General features: G+C 43.1%; 1 protein-coding gene across 3 annotated transcripts in view; it reads left to right on the forward strand.

The window, feature by feature from the left end:
* Positions 1 to 19,405, forward strand: part of LOC130070515 (GRAM domain-containing protein 2A) — a 54,412-nt gene that overhangs the window by 22,522 nt on the left and 12,485 nt on the right. For all 3 annotated transcript variants that reach the window (XM_056234931.1, XM_056234930.1, XM_056234932.1), the window contains exons 3-5: positions 17,207 to 17,264; positions 17,819 to 17,891; positions 17,993 to 18,096. In XM_056234931.1, the coding sequence (XP_056090906.1) occupies positions 17,207 to 17,264; positions 17,819 to 17,891; positions 17,993 to 18,096 (235 nt within the window). The remainder of the gene's footprint in view (positions 1 to 17,206; positions 17,265 to 17,818; positions 17,892 to 17,992; positions 18,097 to 19,405) is intronic.

Genomic DNA, 19,405 nt, shown 5'->3' on the forward strand with positions numbered 1-19,405 from the left:
TACGCATCAGGTTTGAGCTTCAGCAAGAGCCAATGAGATTAATTCTCGTGTTACGCATCACGTTTGAGCTTCTGCAAGAGCCAATGAGGTTCATTCTCGTGTTACGCATCAGGTTTGAGCTTCTGCAAGAGCCAATGAGGTTCATTCTCGTGTTACGCATCACGTTTGAGCTTCAGCAAGAGCCAATGAGGTTCATTCTCGTGTTACGCATCACGTTTGAGCTTCAGCAAGAGCCAATGAGGTTCATTCTCGTGTTACGCATCAGGTTTGAGCTTCAGCAAGAGCCAATGAGGTTCATTCTCGTGTTACGCATCAGGTTTGAGCTTCAGCAAGAGCCAATGAGATTAATTCTCGTGTTACGCATCACGTTTGAGCTTCTGCAAGAGCCAATGAGGTTCATTCTCGTGTTACGCATCACGTTTGAGCTTCAGCAAGAGCCAATGAGGTTCATTCTCGTGTTACGCATCACGTTTGAGCTTCAGCAAGAGCCAATGAGGTTCATTCTCGTGTTACGCATCACGTTTGAGCTTCAGCAAGAGCCAATGAGGTTCATTCTCGTGTTACGCATCAGGTTTGAGCTTCTGCAAGAGCCAATGAGGTTCATTCTCGTGTTACGCATCACGTTTGAGCTTCTGCAAGAGCAAATGAGGTTCATTCTCGTGTTACGCAGCACGTTTGAGCTTCTGCAAGAGCCAATGAGATTAATTCTCGTGTTACGCATCACGTTTGAGCTTCTGCAAGAGCCAATGAGGTTCATTCTCGTGTTACGCATCACGTTTGAGCTTCAGCAAGAGCCAATGAGGTTCATTCTCGTGTTACGCATCAGGTTTGAGCTTCAGCAAGAGCCAATGAGATTAATTCTCGTGTTACGCATCACGTTTGAGCTTCTGCAAGAGCCAATGAGGTTCATTCTCGTGTTACGCATCACGCTTGAGCTTCAGCAAGAGCCAATGAGATTAATTCTCGTGTTACGCATCACGTTTGAGCTTCAGCAAGAGCCAATGAGGTTCATTCTCGTGTTACGCATCACGTTTGAGCTTCAGCAAGAGCCAATGAGGTTCATTCTCGTGTTACGCATCACGTTTGAGCTTCAGCAAGAGCCAATGAGGTTCATTCTCGTGTTAAGCATCACGTTTGAGCTTCAGCAAGAGCCAATGAGGTTCATTCTCGTGTTACGCATCAGGTTTGAGCTTCAGCAAGAGCCAATGAGGTTCATTCTCGTGTTACACATCACGTTTGAGCTTCTGCAAGAGCCAATGAGGTTCATTCTCGTGTTACGCATCACGTTTGAGCTTCAGCAAGAGCCAATGAGGTTCATTCTCGTGTTACGCATCAGGTTTGAGCTTCAGCAAGAGCCAATGAGATTAATTCTCGTGTTACGCATCACGTTTGAGCTTCAGCAAGAGCCAATGAGGTTCATTCTCGTGTTACGCATCAGGTTTGAGCTTCTGCAAGAGCCAATGAGATTAATTCTCGTGTTACGCATCACGTTTGAGCTTCAGCAAGAGCCAATGAGGTTCATTCTCGTGTTACGCATCAGGTTTGAGCTTCTGCAAGAGCCAATGAGATTAATTCTCGTGTTACGCATCACGTTTGAGCTTCAGCAAGAGCCAATGAGATTCATTCTCGTGTTACGCATCACGTTTGAGCTTCAGCAAGAGCCAATGAGATTAATTCTCGTGTTACGCATCACGTTTGAGCTTCAGCAAGAGCCAATGAGGTTCATTCTCGTGTTACGCATCAGGTTTGAGCTTCTGCAAGAGCCAATGAGATTAATTCTCGTGTTACGCAGCACGTTTGAGCTTCAGCAAGAGCCAATGAGGTTCATTCTCGTGTTACGCATCACGTTTGAGCTTCTGCAAGAGCCAATGAGGTTCATTCTCGTGTTACGCATCACGTTTGAGCTTCAGCAAGAGCCAATCAGGTTCATTCTCGTGTTACACATCAGGTTTGAGCTTCTGCAAGAGCCAATGAGATTAATTCTCGTGTTACGCATCACGTTTGAGCTTCAGCAAGAGCCAATGAGGTTCATTCTTGTGTTACGCATCAGGTTTGAGCTTCACCAAGAGCCAATGAGGTTCATTCTCGTGTTACGCATCACGTTTGAGCTTCAGCAAGAGCCAATCAGGTTCATTCTCGTGTTACGCATCAGGTTTGAGCTTCTGCAAGAGCCAATGAGGTGCATTCTTGTGTTACTCATCAGGTTTGAGCTTCTGCAAGAGCCAATGAGGTTCATTCTCGTGTTACGCATCAGGTTTGAGCTTCTGCAAGAGCCAATGAGGTTCATTCTCGTGTTACGCATCACGTTTGAGCTTCTGCAAGAGCCAATGAGATTAATTCTCGTGTTACGCATCACGTTTGAGCTTCAGCAAGAGCCAATGAGATTAATTCTCGTGTTACGCATCACGTTTGAGCTTCAGCAAGAGCCAATGAGGTTCATTCTCGTGTTACGCATCAGGTTTGAGCTTCTGCAAGAGCCAATGAGATTAATTCTCGTGTTACGCATCACGTTTGAGCTTCTGCAAGAGCCAATGAGGTTCATTCTCGTGTTACGCATCACGTTTGAGCTTCAGCAAGAACCAATGAGGTTCATTCTCTTGTTACGCATCACGTTTGAGCTTCAGCAAGAGCCAATGAGGTTCATTCTCGTGTTACGCATCAGGTTTGAGCTTCAGCAAGAACCAATGAGGTTCATTCTCGTGTTACGCATCACGTTTGAGCTTCAGCAAGAGCCAATGAGGTTCATTCTCGTGTTACGCAGCACGTTTGAGCTTCAGCAAGAACCAATGAGGTTCATTCTCATGTTACGCATCACGTTTGAGCTTCAGCAAGAGCCAATGAGATTCATTCTCGTGTTACGCATCACGTTTGAGCTTCAGCAAGAGCCAATGAGGTTCATTCTCGTGTTACGCATCACGTTTGAGCTTCAGCAAGAGCCAATGGGGTTCATTCATCATTCTGTGTCACCTTACTTTGGCGCCGCTCGAGTGGCTGCCTGTTGCCGCAGCTCTAGTCACGTGTGTGTGTTTTATATTTTTTATTGTCTGTAAATAACTATCTAAGTAACCTAACATAGTGGAATGGATATTTTGTGGAGTTAACATCTTCTCTGGTTTTTCCTGGCACTTATAACTTTTGTTTTGCCGGGTTATTTTGCTAAAGGGCTTGGAGATAGGCCTATTGTTTACCTTCGCGATCAGCTGATTGCGCTCTCCAGGCCCACACTACTACAGCCCGAAGTGAAACTCCGGATCCCTGTCGAACTGAAAAGGAGACGAAGGGGATGCAGGGCCGGCGCCTTATGGAGAACAAGGAGGAGAAAATACAAACCTTTTCTCCCCTCTATTGTGATGGGGAATGTGAGGTCTCTTGCAAATAAAATGGATGAGCTGAGCGCGCTGACGAGGACACAGCGGGAGTTTCGTGAGTGCAGTGTGATGTGTTTCACAGAGACGTGGCTGCAGGAACATATTCCCGATTCCAACGCTACTGTCCCCGGCTTCCAGACGGTACGGGCGGACAGAGATCGATGTCTGAGCGGTAAGAAGAAAGGAGGGGGGATTGCAGTGCTTGTAAACAATAGATGGTGTAATCCCGGACATATTACTGTGAAGGAGCGTTCCTGTAGCCCAGATATCGAACTGTTAGCTGTGAGTCTGCGTCCATACTATCTGCCGAGGGAGTTCACGTGCGCTATTATTGTGGCTGTTTACATCCCACCATCAGCTGATGCCGACGCGGCGTGTGACGTTATCCATTCGGTTACTGCCGGACTTCAAACAAAACACCCGAATGCTTTTATTTGCAATATCTGGAGATTTTAATCACACGTCTCTTTCTGCTACTCTCCCAACATTTCAGCAGTATGTTAACTGCCCCACTAGAGATAATAAAACCTTGGATTTACTCTATGCAAATGTTAAGGACTTATACAGCTCCACAGCTCTTCCCCCTCTTGGCAGATCAGACCACAATCTGGTACTTCTCACCTCCACATATACACCTATTGTTCAGAAGCAATTGGTGACCACTAGGATTGTGAGGAGATGGACAGCGGAAGTGGATGAGGTTCTGCAGGGGTGCTTTGAATCAACAGACTGGGATGTACTCTGTGATTCCCATGGAGATGACATTAACTCCATTACAGACTGCATCACAGGATACATTAATTTCTGTGTGGACACTGTCATACCCACTAGGAGAGTGCGATGCTTCCCCAACAACAAACCATGGATAACCAGCGACCTGAAGGAGCTGTTAAACAGGAAGAAGAGAGCTTTTAGGGATGGGGGCAGAGAATCACTGAAGACTGTACAGAGGGAGCTGAAAGTAAGGCTGAGGGAGAGCAAGGCGGCATACAGGAAGAAGCTGGAGAACAAGCTTCAGCAAAACAATGCAAGGGACGTGTGGTCAGGAATGAAGACCATCACTGGGTTCAAGGTGAACTGAAATCAGGCTGAGGGAGGCGTGGACAGGGCTAATGAGCTGAATGTGTTTTTCAATAGGTTTAGCTCAGCTGTCTCCTCCCTTGCCCCCTGTCACACAGGCACCACACCCTCCTTGCCACCTCAGCTGCTCCCCTCTCACACCTCCTCAGTGATCAGGACTGGTGACACACACAGTGCTTTCCCCCATCACTCAACATCAACATCCTTCATCCCAGCAGAAAGCACTGTACCACCCCCTCTACCTACCTCCCCCACCCCCCTGTCGGTCTCAAGTTGTCAGGTTAGGAGGCAGCTGGAGAAACTGCACCAGAACAAGGCTCCAGGTCCGGATGGTATCAGCCCCAGAGTCCTGAAGGGCTGTGCAAACCAGCTATGTGGGATTTTACAGCACCTCTTCAACCTCAGTCTGAGCATGGAGAAGGTCCCACTGTTGTGGAAAACATCATGCCTTGTTGCGGTGCCAAAGAAGTCTTCTCCATCTGCCCTTAATGACTACAGACCGGTTGTCTTAACATCTCACATCATGAAGGTTCTGGAGAGATTGGTTCTAGCCCACCTGAGACCACAGGTGACCACCTCCATTGACCCACTGCAGTTTGCCTACCGCCCTGGGGTTGGTGTGGAGGATTCTATCATCTACCTGCTTCAGCGAGCTCACTCACACCTGGATAAAGCTGGCAGCATTGTAAGGATCACATTCTTTGATTTCTCCAGTGCTTTTAACACGATCCAGCCTTTACTGCTGCGAGAGAAGCTTCTGAAGATGCAGGCGGACACTTCCACAGTTTCCTGGATTACAGACTACCTGACAGACAGACCACAGTTTGTGCGACTAAGGGGTGGTGTGTCGGAACGAGTGGTCAGCAGCACAGGAGCACCACAGGGGACTGTTCTCTCACCATTTCTCTTCACGCTATACACTTCAGATTTCCAGCACAACTCAGAGTCCTGTCATCTCCAAAAATACTCGGATGACTCTGCAGTTGTTGGGTGTATTAGGGATGGAGACGAGTCAGAGTACAGGAATCTGGTTGACCGCTTTGTGTTGTGGTGTGGGGAAAACCACCTCTTCCTTAATGTGACAAAGACGAAGGAGATGGTGGTGGACTTTAGGAGGACCAGGATAACAACACTAAACACCATTCACCTTCAGGGAGAGGAGGTTGAGGTGGTTGAGAATTTTAAATATCTGGGTGTGTACCTTGACAACAGATTGGATTGGAAGTGCAACACTGAGGCCATTTTCAAGAAGGGTCAGAGTAGACTCTACTTCTTGAGGAAGCTTAGGTCTTTTAATGTATGCAGCAGGATGATGTATATGTTCTATCAGTCTGTTGTCGAAAGTGCAATTCTCTTTCTGCTGGGGCAGTAGTATCAGAGTCAGTGACAGCAAGAGACTGAACAAGTTAATAAAGAAGGCTGGCTCTGTGCTGGGGCTTGCTCTGGAGCCCCTGGAGTTGGTTGTGGAGAGAAGAATGTTACACAAGTTATATAATATCATGGACAACACTTCACATCCGCTGCACAACCTGCTGGTCGGGCAGCAGAGTGTATTCAGCTGGAGATTTCTACAACTCCGCTGTAGCAAGGACCGTTACAGGAAGTCATTTCTACCCACTGCCATTACAATACACAACAACTCTCTGGGCAGGGAGAGGAGACTGAGGAGACTGAATGACACGTGAATGATAAAGGACATTATATTATTTTTATGTTACGCATCACGTTTGAGCTTCAGCAAGAGCCAATGAGGTTCATTCTCGTGTTACGCAGCACATTTGAGCTTCAGCAAGAACCAATGAGGTTCATTCTCATGTTACGCATCACGTTTGAGCTTCAGCAAGAGCCAATGAGATTCATTCTCGTGTTACGCATCACCTTTGAGCTTCAGCAAGAGCCAATGAGGTTCATTCTCGTTTTACGCATCACCTTTGAGCTTCAGCAAGAGCCAATGAGGTTCATTCTCGTGTTACGCATCAGGTTTGATTTTAAGCAAGAGCCAATGAGGTTCATTCTCGTGTTACGCATCACGTTTGAGCTTCAGCAAGAGCCAATGAGGTTCATTCTCGTGTTACGCATCACCTTTGAGCTTCAGCAAGAGCCAATGAGGTTCATTCTCGTTTTACGCATCACCTTTGAGCTTCAGCAAGAGCCAATGAGGTTCATTCTCGTTTTACGCATCACCTTTGAGCTTCAGCAAGAGCCAATGAGGTTCATTCTCGTGTTACGCATCAGGTTTGAGTTTCAGCAAGAGCCAATGAGGTTCATTCTCGTGTTACGCATCACGTTTGAGCTTCAGCAAGAGCCAATGAGGTTCATTCTCGTGTTACGCATCAGGTTTGAGTTTCAGCAAGAGCCAATGAGGTTCATTCTCGTGTTACGCTTTACCTTTGAGCTTCAGCAAGAGCCAATGAGGTTCATTCTCGTTTTACGCATCACCTTTGAGCTTCAGCAAGAGCCAATGAGATTAATTCTCGTGTTACGCATCAGGTTTGAGTTTCAGCAAGAGCCAATGAGGTTCATTCTCGTGTTACGCATCACGTTTGAGCTTCAGCAAGAGCCAATGAGGTTCATTCTCGTTTTACGCAGCACGTTTGAGCTTCAGCAAGAGCCAATCAGGTTCATTCTTGTGTTACGCATCACGTTTGAGCTTCAGCAAGAGCCAATGAGATTAATTCTCGTGTTACGCATCACGTTTGAGCTTCAGCAAGAGCCAATGAGGTTCATTCTCGTGTTACGCATCAGGTTTGAGCTTCTGCAAGAGCCAATGAGATTAATTCTCGTGTTACGCATCACGTTTGAGCTTCAGCAAGAGCCAATCAGGTTCATTCTTGTGTTACGCATCACGTTTGAGCTTCAGCAAGAGCCAATGAGATTAATTCTCGTGTTACGCATCACGTTTGAGCTTCAGCAAGAGCCAATGAGGTTCATTCTCGTGTTACGCATCAGGTTTGAGCTACTGCAAGAGCCAATGAGATTAATTCTCGTGTTACGCATCACGTTTGAGCTTCTGCAAGAGCCAATGAGGTTTATTTACGTGTTACGCATCACGTTTGAGCTTCAGCAAGAGCCAATGAGGTTCATTTACGTGTTACGCATCACCTTTGAGCTTCAGCAAGAGCCAATGAGGTTCATTTACGTGTTACGCATCACGTTTGAGCTTCAGCAAGAGCCAATGAGGTTCATTTACGTGTTACGCATCACCTTTGAGCTTCAGCAAGAGCCAATGAGGTTCATTCTCGTGTTACGCATCACCTTTGAGCTTCAGCAAGAGCCAATGAGGTTCATTTACGTGTTACGCATCACCTTTGAGCTTCAGCAAGAGCCAATGAGGTTCATTCTCGTGTTACGCATCACCTTTGAGCTACAGCAAGAGCCAATGAGGTTCATTTACGTGTTACGCATCACCTTTGAGCTTCAGCAAGAGCCAACGAGGTTCATTTACGTGTTACGCATCACCTTTGAGCTTCAGCAAGAGCCAATGAGGTTCATTTACGTGTTACACATCACGTTTGAGCTTCAGCAAGAGCCAATGAGGTTCATTCTCGTGTTACGCATCACGTTTGAGCTTCAGCAAGAGCCAATGAGGTTCATTCTCGTGTTACGCATCAGGTTTGAGCTTCAGCAAGAGCCAATGAGATTAATTCTCGTTTTACGCATCACCTTTGAGCTTCAGCAAGAGCCAATGAGGTTCATTCTCGTGTTACGCATCAGGTTTGAGCTTCTGCAAGAGCCAATGAGATTAATTCTCGTGTTACGCATCACGTTTGAGCTTCAGCAAGAGCCAATGAGGTTCATTCTCGTGTTACGCATCAGGTTTGAGCTTCTGCAAGAGCCAATGAGGTTCATTCTCGTGTTACGGATCACCTTTGAGCTTCAGCAAGAGCCAATGAGGTTCATTCTCGTGTTACGCATCAGGTTTGAGCTTCTGCAAGAGCCAATGAGGTTCATTCTCGTGTTACGCATCACCTTTGAGCTTCAGCAAGAGCCAATGAGGTTCATTCTCGTGTTACGCATCACCTTTGAGCTTCAGCAAGAGCCAATGAGGTTCATTCTCGTGTTACGCATCAGGTTTGAGCTTCTGCAAGAGCCAATGAGGTTCATTTACGTGTTACGCATCACCTTTGAGCTTCAGCAAGAGCCAATGAGGTTCATTTACGTGTTACGCATCACGTTTGAGCTTCAGCAAGAGCCAATGAGGTTCATTTACGTGTTACGCATCACCTTTGAGCTTCAGCAAGAGCCAATGAGGTTCATTCTCGAGTTACGCATCACCTTTGAGCTTCAGCAAGAGCCAATGAGGTTCATTCTCGAGTTACGCATCCCGTTTGAGCTTCTGCAAGAGCCAATGAGGTTCATTTACGTGTTACGCATCAGGTTTGAGCTTCTGCAAGAGCCAATGAGATTAATTCTCGTGTTACGCATCACGTTTGAGCTTCAGCAAGAGCCAATGAGGTTCATTTACGTGTTACGCATCACGTTTGAGCTTCAGCAAGAGCCAATGAGGTTCATTTACGTGTTACGCATCACCTTTGAGCTTCAGCAAGAGCCAATGAGGTTCATTTACGTGTTACGCATCACCTTTGAGCTTCAGCAAGAGCCAATGAGGTTCATTCTCGTGTTACGCATCACCTTTGAGCTTCAGCAAGAGCCAATGAGGTTCATTCTCGAGTTACGCATCAGGTTTGAGCTTCTGCAAGAGCCAATGAGGTTCATTCTCGAGTTACGCATCACGTTTGAGCTTCTGCAAGAGCCAATGAGGTTCATTCTCGAGTTACGCATCCCGTTTGAGCTTCTGCAAGAGCCAATGAGGTTCATTCTCGAGTTACGCATCACGTTTGAGCTTCTGCAAGAGCCAATGAGATTCATTCTCGTGTTACGCATCACGTTTGAGCTTCTGCAAGAGCCAATGAGATTCATTCTCGTGTTACGCATCACGTTTGAGCTTCTGCAAGAGCCAATGAGGTTCATTCTCGTGTTACGCATCACGTTTGAGCTTCAGCAAGAGCCAATGAGGTTCATTCTCGTGTTACGCATCACCTTTGAGCTTCAGCAAGAGCCAATGAGGTTCATTCTCGTTTTACGCATCACCTTTGAGCTTCAGCAAGAGCCAATGAGGTTCATTCTCGTGTTACGCATCAGGTTTGAGTTTAAGCAAGAGCCAATGAGGTTCATTCTCGTGTTACGCATCACGTTTGAGCTTCAGCAAGAGCCAATGAGGTTCATTCTCGTGTTACGCATCACCTTTGAGCTTCAGCAAGAGCCAATGAGGTTCATTCTCGTTTTACGCATCACCTTTGAGCTTCAGCAAGAGCCAATGAGGTTCATTCTCGTTTTACGCATCACCTTTGAGCTTCAGCAAGAGCCAATGAGGTTCATTCTCGTGTTACGCATCAGGTTTGAGTTTCAGCAAGAGCCAATGAGGTTCATTCTCGTGTTACGCATCACGTTTGAGCTTCAGCAAGAGCCAATGAGGTTCATTCTCGTGTTACGCATCAGGTTTGAGTTTCAGCAAGAGCCAATGAGGTTCATTCTCGTGTTACGCTTTACCTTTGAGCTTCAGCAAGAGCCAATGAGGTTCATTCTCGTTTTACGCATCACCTTTGAGCTTCAGCAAGAGCCAATGAGATTAATTCTCGTGTTACGCATCAGGTTTGAGTTTCAGCAAGAGCCAATGAGGTTCATTCTCGTGTTACGCATCACGTTTGAGCTTCAGCAAGAGCCAATGAGGTTCATTCTCGTTTTACGCAGCACGTTTGAGCTTCAGCAAGAGCCAATCAGGTTCATTCTTGTGTTACGCATCACGTTTGAGCTTCAGCAAGAGCCAATGAGATTAATTCTCGTGTTACGCATCACGTTTGAGCTTCAGCAAGAGCCAATGAGGTTCATTCTCGTGTTACGCATCAGGTTTGAGCTTCTGCAAGAGCCAATGAGATTAATTCTCGTGTTACGCATCACGTTTGAGCTTCAGCAAGAGCCAATCAGGTTCATTCTTGTGTTACGCATCACGTTTGAGCTTCAGCAAGAGCCAATGAGATTAATTCTCGTGTTACGCATCACGTTTGAGCTTCAGCAAGAGCCAATGAGGTTCATTCTCGTGTTACGCATCAGGTTTGAGCTACTGCAAGAGCCAATGAGATTAATTCTCGTGTTACGCATCAGGTTTGAGCTACTGCAAGAGCCAATCAGATTAATTCTCGTGTTACGCATCACGTTTGAGCTTCAGCAAGAGCCAATCAGGTTCATTCTTGTGTTACGCATCACGTTTGAGCTTCAGCAAGAGCCAATGAGATTAATTCTCGTGTTACGCATCACGTTTGAGCTTCAGCAAGAGCCAATGAGGTTCATTCTCGTGTTACGCATCACGTTTGAGCTTCTGCAAGAGCCAATGAGGTTCATTTACGTGTTACGCATCACGTTTGAGCTTCAGCAAGAGCCAATGAGGTTCATTTACGTGTTACGCATCACCTTTGAGCTTCAGCAAGAGCCAATGAGGTTCATTTACGTGTTACGCATCACGTTTGAGCTTCAGCAAGAGCCAATGAGGTTCATTTACGTGTTACGCATCACCTTTGAGCTTCAGCAAGAGCCAATGAGGTTCATTCTCGTGTTAAGCATCACCTTTGAGCTTCAGCAAGAGCCAATGAGGTTCATTTACGTGTTACGCATCACCTTTGAGCTTCAGCAAGAGCCAATGAGGTTCATTCTCGTGTTACGCATCACCTTTGAGCTTCAGCAAGAGCCAATGAGGTTCATTCTCGTGTTACGCATCAGGTTTGAGTTTAAGCAAGAGCCAATGAGGTTCATTCTCGTGTTACGCATCACGTTTGAGCTTCAGCAAGAGCCAATGAGGTTCATTCTCGTGTTACGCATCACCTTTGAGCTTCAGCAAGAGCCAATGAGGTTCATTCTCGTTTTACGCATCACCTTTGAGCTTCAGCAAGAGCCAATGAGGTTCATTCTCGTTTTACGCATCACCTTTGAGCTTCAGCAAGAGCCAATGAGGTTCATTCTCGTGTTACGCATCAGGTTTGAGTTTCAGCAAGAGCCAATGAGGTTCATTCTCGTGTTACGCATCACGTTTGAGCTTCAGCAAGAGCCAATGAGGTTCATTCTCGTGTTACGCATCAGGTTTGAGTTTCAGCAAGAGCCAATGAGGTTCATTCTCGTGTTACGCTTTACCTTTGAGCTTCAGCAAGAGCCAATGAGGTTCATTCTCGTTTTACGCATCACCTTTGAGCTTCAGCAAGAGCCAATGAGATTAATTCTCGTGTTACGCATCAGGTTTGAGTTTCAGCAAGAGCCAATGAGGTTCATTCTCGTGTTACGCATCACGTTTGAGCTTCAGCAAGAGCCAATGAGGTTCATTCTCGTTTTACGCAGCACGTTTGAGCTTCAGCAAGAGCCAATCAGGTTCATTCTTGTGTTACGCATCACGTTTGAGCTTCAGCAAGAGCCAATGAGATTAATTCTCGTGTTACGCATCACGTTTGAGCTTCAGCAAGAGCCAATGAGGTTCATTCTCGTGTTACGCATCAGGTTTGAGCTTCTGCAAGAGCCAATGAGATTAATTCTCGTGTTACGCATCACGTTTGAGCTTCAGCAAGAGCCAATCAGGTTCATTCTTGTGTTACGCATCACGTTTGAGCTTCAGCAAGAGCCAATGAGATTAATTCTCGTGTTACGCATCACGTTTGAGCTTCAGCAAGAGCCAATGAGGTTCATTCTCGTGTTACGCATCAGGTTTGAGCTACTGCAAGAGCCAATGAGATTAATTCTCGTGTTACGCATCACGTTTGAGCTTCTGCAAGAGCCAATGAGGTTCATTTACGTGTTACGCATCACGTTTGAGCTTCAGCAAGAGCCAATGAGGTTCATTTACGTGTTACGCATCACCTTTGAGCTTCAGCAAGAGCCAATGAGGTTCATTCTCGTGTTACGCATCACCTTTGAGCTTCAGCAAGAGCCAATGAGGTTCATTTACGTGTTACGCATCACCTTTGAGCTTCAGCAAGAGCCAATGAGGTTCATTCTCGTGTTACGCATCACCTTTGAGCTTCAGCAAGAGCCAATGAGGTTCATTTACGTGTTACGCATCACCTTTGAGCTTCAGCAAGAGCCAACGAGGTTCATTTACGTGTTACGCATCACCTTTGAGCTTCAGCAAGAGCCAATGAGGTTCATTTACGTGTTACACATCACGTTTGAGCTTCAGCAAGAGCCAATGAGGTTCATTCTCGTGTTACGCATCACGTTTGAGCTTCAGCAAGAGCCAATGAGGTTCATTCTCGTGTTACGCATCAGGTTTGAGCTTCAGCAAGAGCCAATGAGGTTCATTTACGTGTTACGCATCATCTTTGAGCTTCAGCAAGAGCCAATGAGGTTCATTTACGTGTTACACATCACGTTTGAGCTTCAGCAAGAGCCAATGAGGTTCATTCTCGTGTTACGCATCACGTTTGAGCTTCAGCAAGAGCCAATGAGGTTCATTCTCGTGTTACGCATCAGGTTTGAGCTTCTGCAAGAGCCAATGAGATTAATTCTCGTGTTACGCATCAGGTTTGAGCTTCTGCAAGAGCCAATGAGGTTCATTCTCGTGTTACGCATCACCTTTGAGCTTCAGCAAGAGCCAATGAGGTTCATTCTCGTGTTTCGCATCAGGTTTGAGCTTCTGCAAGAGCCAATGAGGTTCATTCTCGTGTTACGCATCACCTTTGAGCTTCAGCAAGAGCCAATGAGGTTCATTCTCGTGTTACGCATCACCTTTGAGCTTCAGCAAGAGCCAATGAGGTTCATTCTCGTGTTACGCATCAGGTTTGAGCTTCTGCAAGAGCCAATGAGGTTCATTTACGTGTTACGCATCACCTTTGAGCTTCAGCAAGAGCCAATGAGGTTCATTTACGTGTTACGCATCACGTTTGAGCTTCAGCAAGAGCCAATGAGGTTCATTTACGTGTTACGCATCACCTTTGAGCTTCAGCAAGAGCCAATGAGGTTCATTCTCGAGTTACGCATCACCTTTGAGCTTCAGCAAGAGCCAATGAGGTTCATTCTCGAGTTACGCATCCCATTTGAGCTTCTGCAAGAGCCAATGAGGTTCATTTACGTGTTACGCATCAGGTTTGAGCTTCTGCAAGAGCCAATGAGATTAATTCTCGTGTTACGCATCACGTTTGAGCTTCAGCAAGAGCCAATGAGGTTCATTTACGTGTTACGCATCACGTTTGAGCTTCAGCAAGAGCCAATGAGGTTCATTTACGTGTTACGCATCACCTTTGAGCTTCAGCAAGAGCCAATGAGGTTCATTTACGTGTTACGCATCACCTTTGAGCTTCAGCAAGAGCCAATGAGGTTCATTCTCGTGTTACGCATCACCTTTGAGCTTCAGCAAGAGCCAATGAGGTTCATTCTCGAGTTACGCATCAGGTTTGAGCTTCTGCAAGAGCCAATGAGGTTCATTCTCGAGTTACGCATCAGGTTTGAGCTTCTGCAAGAGCCAATGAGGTTCATTCTCGAGTTACGCATCCCGTTTGAGCTTCTGCAAGAGCCAATGAGGTTCATTCTCGAGTTACGCATCACGTTTGAGCTTCTGCAAGAGCCAATGAGATTCATTCTCGTGTTACGCATCACGTTTGAGCTTCTGCAAGAGCCAATGAGGTTCATTCTCGTGTTACGCATCACGTTTGAGCTTCTGCAAGAGCCAATGAGGTTCATTCTCGTGTTACGCATCACGTTTGAGCTTCTGCAAGAGCCAATGAGATTCATTCTCGTGTTACGCATCACGTTTGAGCTTCTGCAAGAGCCAATGAGGTTCATTCTCGTGTTACGCATCACGTTTGAGCTTCAGCAAGAGCCAATGAGGTTCATTCTCGTGTTACGCATCACCTTTGAGCTTCAGCAAGAGCCAATGAGGTTCATTTACGTGTTACGTATCAGGTTTGAGCTTCTGCAAGAGCCAATGAGATTCATTCTCGTGTTACGCATCACGTTTGAGCTTCTGCAAGAGCCAATGAGATTCATTCTCGTGTTACGCATCACGTTTGAGCTTCTGCAAGAGCCAATGAGATTCATTCTCGTGTTACGCATCACGTTTGAGCTTCTGCAAGAGCCAATGAGGTTCATTCTCGTGTTACGCATCAGGTTTGAGCTTCTGCAAGAGCCAATGAGGTTCATTCTCGTGTTACGCATCACCTTTGAGCTTCAGCAAGAGCCAATGAGGTTCATTCTCGTGTTACGCATCAGGTTTGAGCTTCTGCAAGAGCCAATGAGGTTCATTCTCGTGTTACGCATCAGGTTTGAGCTTCAGCAAGAGCCAATGAGGTTCATTCTCGTGTTACGCATCAGGTTTGAGCTTCAGCAAGAGCCAATGAGGTTAATTCTCGTGTTACGCATCACGTTTGAGCTTCAGCAATAACAGGATCTTTCTTGAAACTCGCACTTTGAAGTTTACATTTTCAGGCCCTCAAAACGTGTAAATGAATGTACAAAACGCATAAAAAGATTTCCATTTTTAATTAAAAAATTTTAAGCTGCCTCTGAGATTCAAGGATTTTATTTGTCACATACTGTACAGTTATATACAGGATACAATAAATGTAAATTTCATATACCAAACAGTGTCTTTTTATGTATTATTATTATTATGAGTATTTTAATTACCCTTGTTTGCTTAAGAAGACAAACGTGCTCACATTTCCTCAGAGTGAATTACTGAATATTGTTTTACGCTTTTAGAGAAACTGTGAGTTGTGTGTATTTATGCAATTTCTGTCAACAAACCAGAACAGTGTGTAATATACAGTAGCCCTTTTGCTCAGATGTGTTCGTGTAAACATGGACGACAGCAAACGTTTCTGAGCTGAATCCTCTCCTCTGATGGGTTTGCTGAACTATTTCTTTTCATAAAAAACATTTCATAAGGGATTTATACATAATAAAAGTTCTGAGAAGGTTCCCTGTTAGCTGTGATTACTCCATTCGAAGGATAACGATCATGTTTGGCGGATGAAATGAGTTACTTTCAGCTGAGCCGCTTCAGGAAGGAAGCGCGAGGAAACTTCTCTGAAGTCATCGGCCACCAGAAGTTATAAACAATGATTGATTGTTTCTGAGAGGAAGTTCAGGGAATTAGGTGAAGGAGCCAGGCAAATGAGACGGGAAGATCTGCAGTTATATTGAAATATTGTTATAGTTTTTGTGACCAGCATTTTTCTGTAAGAAATGAATGAGAATGAATTCACCTCATTCCTGTCTCGATTGCTTCCCCTAGACCAGGGTTTCAATATTTTAAATGCCATGATCCACTCAAATGTGACCCTGCATCACAAACCCAGTCTCGAGTCGCACGGGTGTATCTGTGGCAATAGCCTACTATACATGATCTTTTATGCCAAAAATCATTAGGATATTAAGCAAAGATCATGTTCCATGAAGATATTTGGTAAATTTCCTCTCGTAAATATATAAAACATTTATTTTTGTGAGTGGATGCAGCAAAAGCGTGAACATTAATGCACAACTTTAAAGGAGATTTTCTCAATGTTTTGATGTTTTTGCACCCTCAGATTCCAGATTTTCAATAGTTGAATCTCAGACAAATATTGTCCTATCCTAACAAACCATACATCACTGGAAAGCTTATTTATTCAGCTTTCAGATGATGTATACATCTCACTTTAAAAAAAAAAGTGACCCATGTGACTGGTGGTTTTGAGGTCCAGGGTCACAGATATGATCATCGTTGTGTGAGGGACCCCGTCCTAATATTCAAAAGGCTGGTTTCGTGGATGAGTGTTTGTTTAAGTTGGAAGACATTGAGGTTTTGACCTGGTAAATAAATATGAAAATGCACTTTGTACATTTGCACATATTTGCCTGCGGCTCGAGCCGGAGTGATGCTTTTGGGGTTCATGTCTGTTTGTATGATCATTATTATCCACACACATTTTGCATGATATTTGGATCTCGACAGACATTATGTGAGGAGAAATGCACATCTGTGTTATTTTCATGAATGTGTTTGACCATGTGTTTGATTTCACTGAACTGGAACAAATTTTTGCATTGCAGGAATATTTGCATCTATGTGTTTTACACAAACATTTTACTCGTGTAGATTCAGTTGTGTTTTCCAGTTTAAATGTTTTTATTCAGATTCATTTTTGCTCCTTTAGTTTTGGCTTGGTTAGTTTTTGTTGTAAAGTTGTTGTTTTTTCTGCCATTTTTTCCAGGTCTTTCTGAAAAAAAGAAATTTTAACTGGCATTAAATTTTTTTAAATAAAAGTGTGTGTTTATATCATATTTTATATAATAATTGAATATGAAAAAAATAAATATTTTAAATTATATATATTATATAATTGTTATATATTAATTGAATACACAAATGTGTGTGTATATATAAAATGTCATATAATAATTTAATATTAAATATAATATATATTTTATATCATTTTAATTTATATATTTTATAATTAATATAATATTAATTGAATATAAAATTAATATTTTTAATTATATATATAATATTTTATTAATTCATTTATATATTAATTGAATGTAAAATATGATATAAATATGTTAAACAATTTCCATTTCTAATATATGCAGTATTTATATATATATATATATATATATATGTGTGTGTGTGTGTGTGTGTGTATCTACATTATTATTAGTAGTAGTATTATATGAACTAAAAAAAAAAATATTTTATTTTAACACCATTAGTAATAATTGTACTTTATCTGTGTTTTCAGGCTCCAGCTGATTGACGATCTGTCTTATGAAGATGTAAAGAAATGCTACAGGGGTTCAGTAAGTATATTTCATGTCTAAATCAGTTCATATCCAGCAGATGAGCAATAACATGTAGCGTACATATAAAACATACTTACAGTAAAAGCACACCTGAAATGCATTGGATAGAAGTAACTTTAGATCTTGCATTAATAGATAGAGCTCGGCTTCATGCAGTAGTTTCTCAGTTGTGTTTATCAGTCACCCATGATGCAAGATTGTGGTTAAACATTACAAAGCCTTGTTTCTTATGGGCCGCTCACCAGTTCAGTCCCAGTTCTAGCCCACGTGTGCCGGACGGCCTTAAAGCCCTCGCTGGTGTTTATCAGGTGCAACTGAATCAAGAAGTTTCCAGCGTGGGAGTTTCCCTCACGCACAGAACCAAACGCTTCCTGTCACGTGAGAAACTCAGTCAGTCAGTGTTGCACGGCTTCTAGAGGAGCTTTCTCAACTGATAGTGCTCATTTCACCTATTTCACCACCAATAAAGTTAGGATTTTAGGTGTTATGCATGAGAGGAGAGGAGGATTAAACCGATGCACAAGTCTCCATCGGCATGTCTTTCTTCACAGACCGTCAGCAAGTACAACTCTCATTACCACAAACTGTTCTCCGCCGTCCCGAAGGAGGAGATCCTGATGAAGGGTAACGTATCGATATCTCAACGTGCCAATGCTATGCTGGTTTCATTTGGATTTGGACTATATATGTGTTGTATTTCACACAACATGTCCTGTTTTCTCCAGTGTATTCCTGCGCTCTTCTGCGGGACATTCTGCTGCAAGGACGGCTTTATATTTCTCGAAACTGGCTGTGTTTCTACGCAAACCTTTTCGGCAAAGACATTAAGGTTTGTAGCGACCCATGTGGATTCGAGATTCATCAAATCTGCATCATCTGCTAGCTAAAACTATTAAAACATAATTTTTGTAAATTTAAAAATAAAACTGAAATTATTTATATAGATGAAAAACTTTAAAATTCTAAAACTGCAATAAAAATAAATAATTATTGCACGTGACAAAATGACTTGAACTAAAATTAAAATATACAAATAAAAGTTCATTTTAAAATTAGTTGCGATTTTTAATCTAATTAATTACATGCAATTTAATCACATATCAAATTTGGAGAAATTGCCACTAAAAGATCCTTTAATGTCATTATTGTGTTAAATGAGAAAAGCCTCAAATAGACTATGCAAAAAGTAGCTTTAGAAAAAAACAACATATAAACATAAACATTTAGGCTTCTATGGCTTCATAGACGTGATTATAACCTTTGATTACAACCCTGATGATTATAACCTTTAAAGATTTTTGGAAAATATGAAAAATTTTAAAATAATTTTTTTAAACTGAAACTGCCAGTAGGTGGCGGTAAATGTCTAAATGTCATTGAATCATTCATTCATTCGATTTGTTCAAACAGCTGATTCATTCAGCAATGAAGTAAATGGCTCTCTTTATAAATGAGTCATTGAATCATTCGTTCACTCGATTTGTTCAAACAGCTGATTCATTCAGGAATGAAGTAAATAGCTCTCTTTATAAATGAGTCATTGAATCATTCGTTCATTCGATTTGTTCAAACAGCTGATTCATTCAGGAATGAAGTAAATGGCTCTCTTTATAAATGAGTCATTGAATCATTCGTTCATTCGATTTGTTCAAACAGCTGATTCATTCAGTAATGAAGTAAATGGCTCTCTTTATAAATGAGTCATTGAATCATTCGTTCACTCAATTTGTTCAAACAGCTGATTCATTCAGGAATGAAGTAAATGGCTCTCTTTATAAATGAGTCATTGAATCATTCATTCACTCGATTTGTTCAAACAGCTGATTCATTCAGGAATGAAGTAAATAGCTCTCTTTATAAATGAGTCATTGAATCATTCGTTCATTCGATTTGTTCAAACAGCTGATTCATTCAGGAATGAAGTAAATGGCTCTCTTTATAAATGAGTCATTGAATCATTAATTCACTCGATTTGTTCAAACAGCTGATTCATTCAGGAATTAAGTAAATGGCTCTCTTTATAAATGAGTCATTGAATCATTCGTTCACTCAATTTGTTCAAACAGCTGATTCATTCAGGAATGAAGTAAATAGCTCTCTTTATAAATGAGTCATTTAATCATTCGTTCATTCGATTT

Source organism: Rhinichthys klamathensis, unplaced genomic scaffold (assembly GCF_029890125.1).
Source record: "Rhinichthys klamathensis goyatoka isolate OS25496 unplaced genomic scaffold, OSU_Roscu_1.1 h1tg000409l_1, whole genome shotgun sequence".
In the NCBI taxonomy this organism is placed as follows: domain Eukaryota; kingdom Metazoa; phylum Chordata; class Actinopteri; order Cypriniformes; family Leuciscidae; genus Rhinichthys; species Rhinichthys klamathensis.